Source organism: Zingiber officinale, chromosome 9A (genome assembly GCF_018446385.1).
Source record: "Zingiber officinale cultivar Zhangliang chromosome 9A, Zo_v1.1, whole genome shotgun sequence".
Classification (NCBI taxonomy): Eukaryota; Viridiplantae; Streptophyta; class Magnoliopsida; order Zingiberales; family Zingiberaceae; genus Zingiber; species Zingiber officinale.
The window spans coordinates 110231046-110239849 of NC_056002.1; the positions used below are offsets into that span (position 1 = coordinate 110231046).

General features: G+C 30.8%; 1 protein-coding gene across 1 annotated transcript; it reads left to right on the forward strand.

Moving 5' to 3' along the window:
• The first annotated feature begins 4555 nt into the window (after window positions 1-4555).
• LOC122021177 (regulator of nonsense transcripts 1 homolog) lies at window positions 4556-8536 on the forward strand. Its single transcript, XM_042579255.1, has 6 exons — window positions 4556-5113; window positions 5841-6092; window positions 6164-6289; window positions 6414-6443; window positions 7465-7518; window positions 8085-8536. Exons 1-6 carry the CDS (start codon window positions 4580-4582, stop codon window positions 8346-8348), a joined length of 1260 nt encoding a protein of 419 aa, XP_042435189.1. The 5' UTR covers window positions 4556-4579; the 3' UTR covers window positions 8349-8536.
• Window positions 8537-8804: the final 268 nt, after the last annotated feature.

Sequence of the window (8804 nt, forward strand, 5' to 3'; positions counted from 1 at the left end):
GAGGGGTTTGGGCGGCGTCGGCTAGGGTAGTGGCTCTCGACGCCGACGACGATGGCTCGGGTGGAGAACGCTCGCGAAGGAGACGAGGAGAGGAAGAGGGGTTGGGCGAAGGTGATGGCTAGGGCACGAGAAGAATTAAGAAGGGTAATTTATAACTTAGGTCTTTTTAATTGAGGCCTAAGTTATTTCCTCAATCAACTCTCTCATAAGGGATATACTAAACATGCGTTCTCTGCGTCGAATAGCTTTATCCCCTTAAACGTCTCATACGAACTCCATTTAAATCTCATAAAATTTCTAAAAATTCCAATAAGATTATTCTGTCAAATAACCTTATTATTTGGGCGCCGTATTTTATAATCGATGATAGCAAAAGCACATCAGATTATATTTTTGATCTTGGAAGTGGAGTTATAGCATGGTGTTCAAAGAAGCAGTCTACAATTGCACTTTCTACTACAGAAGCATAATATATTGCTACTTCTTTTGCAAGATGTCATTTACTTTGGTTACGTGGAATTTTAGAGAATCTCAAGTGATCAAGAAAGTCCAACAACCTTGTTTTGTGATAAGAGCTCAATAATTCCAATTTTGAAAGATCTAGTTCTTCATGAAAAAACAAAGCATACTCAAATTCGATACCATCTCTTAAGGGAGCTCGTGAACGAAGATATTGTTCATGTTGAATATTACAGGACCAATGAACAAAAGGTTGATATCTTCATTAAACCACTTGGAGGACCTACTTTTACAAAAATTGTAGCAAACTTAGGAATGAAGAGCAAGTTTGGCTTATGGGAGACATTGTTGGATATCTAAATCAAATTGCATGCTTAGAAGACTAAACCAAATTGTATTGTTGGAACTCAAAACCAAATTGTTTTGGCCTTCATCAAGTGAAGTTGGATTGAATTATCTAGTGGCAAATTAAATTAGGATAATGAGTTAAATTGTAAGTACATATATTTGATATAATAATGTATTTAATGTAGAAAGATCCAAATCATTTATGAAATTATTTTTGTCATGGCTATATAAATCAAGTTGTATCATTAAAAATATATTGAAAGAAAATGTTACATTTCTTCCTTAATTATATTCTCCTTCTAAATTGTTACACTCCTCTTCTGTCTCCTGATATCATATCTTCTCCCCTTTCAACAACAATCTACTAGTTTAGAATTGTAAAGATAAGGGCATTAAATGGTTGGTATGTATGTATATGCTCAAAATGATCTTTCGTGTGACTTTTAATCATTCATAATTCCAGTCGTCTCGAGCTTTTTTCTAATTTTTTAAAAATCTTAAATTCCTTAAATCCTATTGTCTTAAATATTAGATCCCAAATTGTAAATCCTAAACTCAAAAAAAAAAAAAAAAATACATACCATAAATACTATATCCTAGATAGTAAACTCTAGACTTCAAATCCTAAACCCAAAGTTTAAAAACAAATAAAAAAAATACGCATCCTAAATATTATATATTATATTCTGTGAGCATCTAAAATTTTTTAATATAAACACTGTAATTCAACCCCTAAATCCTAAGGTAAAATCTAGGAGTTAAAAAAAAAAATTTTAAAAAAAATCTATACATGCACTGAGGTGCTTAGATAAATCGCGCAGCATATCAGCTATTTTTTTAATTATTATTTTTTTAATATTTTGAATTTAAAAAATTCAACATTTCCTTATATAAAATCTTAATATATAGATATATCCGCTCAACATATTACAATACTCCATAAATACTTAAATTTATTTCATTTTTAATTTTTCTTTTAACTAAACACTATAACCCAATTAGGAAGCCTAAACCCTAGAGGTAAAATCTTTAAAAAGAAAATTAGCTTAAAAATTATAACCCAATTGAGAACTCTAAACCCTAGAAATAAAATCTTAAAAAATATTTTAATTATTTTTTTAATTCAAAATTTAAAAAAAACAAAGAAATTTTGAATTAAAAAAAAAATCAATATTTCCTTATATAAATCTCTAATAGATTAATATATCCCTTCAACACATTACAATACTCCGTAAATACTTAAATTTATTTTATTTTTAATTTTTCTTTTAACTAAATACTATAATCCAATTGGGAAGTATGAACCCTAGAGATAAAATCTTAAAAAGAAAAATTAACTTTAAAATTATAATCCAATTGGGAAACTTGAACCCTACAAATAAAATCTTAAAAAATATATTTTAATTATTTTTTAATTTAAAATTAAAAATAAAATAAAATAAAAAATAAAGAATTCTGATATACTGCGCGATGCGCACAATCGTGCATTGTAGCGTCACGTAGTGTATATATATATATATATATATATATATATATATATATACACGGATTTGTTACAAATTCATCATTTGTCGAATAGGACATGTTGACCCATTATTTGAAGAGAAAATTATATTTTCAGTCCTATAACTTGCATCTTTTTCAATTTTAGTCCTGTTATGAGTTAATTTACATTATTAGTCCTGTAACTTGTAATATTTTCCAATTTCAATCATTTTCCCTCCCAAATTAAAATTTTTCAACGGAAAATGTCTAGTTTATGGTTGGAATATAAAAAATATATCGGTCATAAAAAATCAAAATCTCCAAATTCAATTTACAACTTATCATTTTTCGTTAAAAAATTTCAATTTTAAGAAAAAAGGACTGAAATTGAAAAATATTAATTACAAATTACAGGACTAAAAATATAAATTGACTCATAACACGATAAAAATTGAAAAAAAGTATAAGTTATAGGATTAAAACGTAATTTTCTCTTATTTGGAGGATTAAGAAATCTCGAATCAATTGTAAATTAGACCGCCAGTCCATCAAGTGTAAAAAGTTTATTTTAGCCATCTAAACCAACTTCTAATTGGTAAAATTGTTCCAGTAAATATAATGCACCATTTTTAATAGCCTAATTAGAAACTAGTTGATCAGAATTGATTCAAACGAAACCTGACTCAAACATTTAGGGTGTGTTTGGTTAGGGTTATCGCTGATAATCTTGATTATTCATCCAAAGTTATTAACGAAAACTCTATTTAATTTAGGTAATCGATGATTCCCGAATAATGATTCATGTTCAACACGTCAGCAAAACGGACATGCGGCTCGGAATTAGAAAATCTTAGAAAAGTGAGGTTTTTTTTTTTTTTTTGATTCCGAGGTTAACGAAATTTTTCTACCAAAAATGCTCCTAAAATTATTTATAACTACAAATTTATTTTAAAGTAAAAAAAATGTAAACTAAAATAATAATAGTAAAAATAATAATAAAGCAAAACGTAAACTAAAAAAAAATAAAAAAAACGTAAATAAAAAAATTAACAAAAAAGGTAAAAAAAACGAACTTCAAAAAAAAAAGAAAAACGAACAAAAAAAAAACAAAAACGTAAACTAGAAAAAAAAAAAAAGAAAAATGAACTAAAAGGCAAAAACGTATACTAGAAAAAGAAAAACGAACTAAAAAAACGTAAAAAAAAAATGTAAACTAAGAAAAACAAAAAAAAACGTATAATATAAAAGTTCGAATAATAATATATAGAGTTAATTTTATAACGGAGGATAGTATAGTAAAATACTAAACTAGCTTATACATTAAAACCTTTAAACAAATAAATTTTCGTTATATTACCGAGGTTGAACCAGACAACTTTAGATTATCTTTTATTCCCTATAATCTTGATTATATGATTATTTGATAATCACATAATCAAGATTATACATGATGATCAATCCTACCCTAAGGTCTAGAAAATAAGAAACTTGACCCAAATAGCCTGTGGAAAGACTAAACAATAGAATTAAGCTGCCTAGGTAGATTAGGCAATGCCTTGCAAGCGAAGACAAGAACGATGGGAGCGACTCTTCAACGCAAGGTCAGAGGTTATTATCTAGTGATGCCTCCTCCTTGATCGAATGAAATACTAACCACGAGTTGTTCGATTATGTGTATGCAAATCAAAAGAAGCCGTCCACTTCTAAGATTAATCAGGCATTTGTTCGAACACCTAGATCATCACTAAATATATATATATTTTTTACCTTTTTAAAATTTATAATTACAAAATAATATAACCATCCTAAATTTGTCATGATATTTTTTATTACATAGGGGCATTTTGACAATTGCAAAAATTTTGAGGGCACTTAAATATATATATATATATATATATATATATATATATATATATATATATATATATATATATATATATATATATATATATATATATATATATATATATTAAATAATAAAATTTATTAACATAACAACGATGATAATAATAATAATAATAATAATAATAATAATAATTATTATTATTATTATTATTATTATTATTACTATTATTATAATTGAAGTGGTTATTAATGTTTATTGTTGTGCTTTACTCCATGACAAACCCTAAACCATGTTGACAATTGAATAAACGTGCACTTTCTAAATTTAATAATAATTTAAAATAATATATAATTAAGATAAAATTTTAAGACCTAAATTGCAAGCCTTCTATAAAACAAGTATGTGATCCCCCAACGACATAAATTGTTCGCGGGGCTAGCCATGGCGGCGCAGTCGGACAACAACCTCTACGAGACGGCTTCGCAGGCGGACACCGGCGGTCACGCGTACACTTTCCTCGAGTTCAACACCCAGGACGACTTCGACGACTACATGGAGTTCGAGGAGTTCTCGCAACCCTCCCGATCCCCCGCTGGGCCCCATCTCCCGCCACCGTCCGAGCCCGAGCCGGACTCCGCCGCATCCGAACTGCATGCTCCTGAGCCCACCCTGTCGCCTTCCGCATCGACTCCCCTCGGCGGTCCTTCCTCGTCCTCCGAGGCCAGGGGAGCCTCTGGCGGCCAGGCGGCTGCCGCGGCGGTTGATACCCTGGCGGCTGGGATGAGCGAGCTCAACTTCGAGGAGACTGGGGATGAAGGTTACGAGTTTGGCGAGGGTAATTTTACGGAGCACGCGTGCCGGTATTGTGGGGTGCAGGATCCGGGGTGTGTCGTTAGGTGCAACGTTCCGACGTGCAGGAAGTGGTTCTGTCAGTTGTGGGGGAACGCATGTGGTTCTCATATCGTGAATCATCTGGTAGGTGCTCGGATATTATTGATTATATTTCTTTTCATATTTCAGCATGCCAAGCACATCGGATAATTGAAAAACATCATAAACTGTAATTTTCTATATATTTTGTCCTCTTTTTGTATTTTTATTCTTAACTCCTTCAAATGATACTCAATTTAACTATTTACTTATATATATATATATATATATTGGAAAACACAAGTCCCATCATGAATACTTAACTCCGCCTACATTATAATAGTCTAATTGGAGGTGTTCACCCCCTATTTTAATAATATACTTTGTTTTGTTGGAAATATATATTATGCAGTTCCGTCAGAAAAATTTAAGTTTATTGACCCCTCATGTAAGTGAAATTTAGGAGAAAGAGCAGTTTTTTACCATTGTTAATCCTTCTGTTCAACTATTTTAATTTTCATCCGTCATATTCTGTAGTTTGATTAAAACACTAGCTTGATAAGTGAAGTATAATTCACCAGTCATCTTGGTATCATATACTGCATTATGCTACAAATAGTTGGGCTACATTTAATGGTGGTATTTGCATTTTTAATGCAACATTTAAGCATATGTTAGAGTATTTTGTTGATACGGTTGATGGTTGAGAAACTGCATTTATTTATCTGTTTATTTTTTTAGAGCTGCCATTGTGGAGTGGGATGCTATTACAGAATATTGCATTTCTGTTTCATGGGTTGATAATTATTTTTGGTATATTAATTGATTTTAGGTGCGAGCAAATCACATGGAAGTCTGTCTCCACAAGGACAGTCCACTGCGTCTGGGAGAGACTATTGAATGCCATAATTGTGGTTGCAGGAATGTTTTTCTTCTTGGATTTACTTATTGTAGAACAGGAAGTGGCTCCTTTCTCTGCAGAGAACTTTGTTCGAATGACAATTCAACAAGGGGCATGAATTGGGATCTTAGTCAATGGCGTCCACTCATTGAGGATGGTTGTTTCCTACCATGGCTTGTTAAGGTTTGGTACCTTCACGAACATTTTGTAGCTGTTCTGCATGTCCATATCACTTACTCTGGTTTCTTTTATAGGTACCTTCAGAACAGGAACAACTTAGAGCATGGCAAATAAGTGATCATCAAATTAACAAACTTGAAGAGTTATGGAAGAATGATGAACCACAACCTGTTTTATTGAAGTATGGAGATATATCCCAGGTTAGTTCCTGTCCTGAGGTTGATTTTTTTATGTGGTTTCTTTGGCTTAATCTGATTTAGGGCCTCTAATCAGTAGGGGTTTATTGCATATACTTTTCTTATGTGATTTTTTTTTGTTTTACAGTTCATAAAGTTCGAGGAGGACTTTAATAAGGTATGCATAGTTTCATTTTTTGCCATTATTTGTGCTGGTTAAATTGTTTAAAAAAAAATGAATTGAACTTCTTCCACTGAACACACATGTCATAAGTGATTATAATAAGGAATTTCTATTCGTTTGGAACTGCTTGCCATTTTTATTACACAATCTTAATATTTAGACCAATTTAACTTAAGTTAGTCTAGAATATATTATATATCTGTTTTTCTATGCACATAGCCATGCCCAATAATAAGGTATATGTAATTAATATACGCAGATCACGATTTTACTTTTATTTGTTTCTCATGATCATCCTCAAGTTCTGCTAGTTCCTAGTTTTAATTGTTTCTCCAATCTTTAACAAGTATGTTCACTTACAGTTTGAATGCTGAGATGTCGGCCTTAATAAAAAATGCGTTGCCTACTTTGTCTTTCCTAAGGTTGTCTCAGTTTTATTTTATATTTTAATTGATATCATTTGTTTGGATTGTCATTTACTTTATTTTTCTCTGTAATCAATCCTTAAACTGAATCTTTGATAACATTATGACAAGAAGATAATGAACTCAGACTTGTTCCCGGATGGCAATCTGTTGGACATGTGGTATGCTTGTAAATTGTATACGTGGATTAAGAAGTAGATGGTATAACATGAATTCAACTTCTTATTGTCAGTGCCCAAATTTACTAGCTCAAATGAAACCATTTCTATCTCTATTAATCACTCATTCAAAATTGTTTGAGATTTTATGTTTTCTGTTTAGATTTAAGCTTACCTCCTACAGTGTTGGGGGGTATTACATCTTCTTGTTGTTTTATGTAGATTAATCAATTAAAATGATAAACCTTTTTTATTGATGCAAAATTAGTATTTGTTAATTGCATATTATATAAGATGTGTGTATATTTGGTGTATATTCATGTTCCACTTTTTATGTAATTTATACATATCCCATAGTTATTCATGTAAAAAATTAGTCATGGATGTTAATAATTCATATATTTTGATAATCAGTATAATGTTTTGTTTCAGATTTTCAATTCAAAAATCAAAGTCACCAACAAAGCGTTCAAAACTCGGTTCATTGTACGTTCTACTTCCTTTATGTTTAATGCAAGTTATACTTTCATCCATATGCTACAATTATTTAGAGCGATTGAACCCAAAAAAATATCAATTTCAATTTGCTTTTGTGATGTTTCTTATTCAAATATAGGATTGCAGTGGTAATCTTATTCAAGTCATGTTATGAAAACTTTGATTTTTTTGCAATATTGTAATATTATATTATAAAACTACCTAAAATGGAAATATTGCCCAGCTTTTCTTATAGGTTTCTCTAGCTTTTGTTCAATCGTGGTAATTTTCCACATGGTGAATATGTAAACTTTATGTGAGCGTGCCCTAAAAAAATTCAAGAGAATATGATCATAGTTCATATTTTTGGCTAAATTAAATCGTGCTGTATGCAAGTTAGTTGTCCTAGTTTATCTACTTGAGTTTTTTAGAATTCTCATGATGAGTTTGACTTGTATAGATAATTCTAATTTGACAAAATTATATAAAATTCTATCCTTTGAATATCAATAAACTATATTTTTTTTATTCTCTTTTAGATTGCATTCAACTATATTGATCATGTCTTTCAACAGTTTGGACTAGAAGACAGTGATGAATGCGATGACTATGGAGATAACAAGGAACTAGAAAACAGTGATGAATCCGATGACTCTGGAGATTACAAGGAACTAGAAGACAGTGATGAATCCGATGACTATGGAGATAACATGGATGGCGATGAGCCAGGAGCATCTGACAATTATGACGGTAGTTATGATGAGTCAAGGGAGATAATGAGGAAGATTGTCACTATGGAGATTGAGACAGGTTACGAGGACAGTTATGATTCTGCATGATGGAGGCAACACCAATCAAACATTTATCCCACTTTCATCTATATGTAAATGAAATTATATCACATTTTACTTTTGCTGGAGTCTTCTTGCATGATGGGGAGTTTGAGAAAGACTATATCTTGTTATGTTTTTAAGAAATTGTTTGTGGTTATTGAATTTCAACTCATTGATAGTTAAATTCAGGTTCTTTGTAGTCAATTAACTTTTAAAATTTTAACTCTGCATGACTAGTAAACTTGTGCCATCGTGATTATATGTTTTGTTTTTCTATTTGTTTTAGAGTAATGAATGTTGTATGACAAACTATAACAATTAGGTCTCAATTTGTTGTAAATTAATACATTCTTTAAAATACTCCGAGTAACCTTGTATGTCAAAATCTTTTTTGGTTCTTTTTCTCAGATGCTTTGCAACGGTAACTTGTTATGAGCTTGTTTTCTATTTGCCTCTCCAACA

Coding starts and splice junctions, on each gene's coding strand:
- LOC122021177 (XM_042579255.1), top strand. CDS start 4,580: ATGGCGGCGCAGTCGGACAACAACCTCTACGAGACGGCTTCGCAGGCG. Junction 6,093..6,163: donor TCCTACCATGGCTTGTTAAG/GTTTGGTACCTT, acceptor TTTCTTTTATAG/GTACCTTCAGAACAGGAACA. Junction 7,519..8,084: donor CGTTCAAAACTCGGTTCATT/GTACGTTCTACT, acceptor GTCTTTCAACAG/TTTGGACTAGAAGACAGTGA.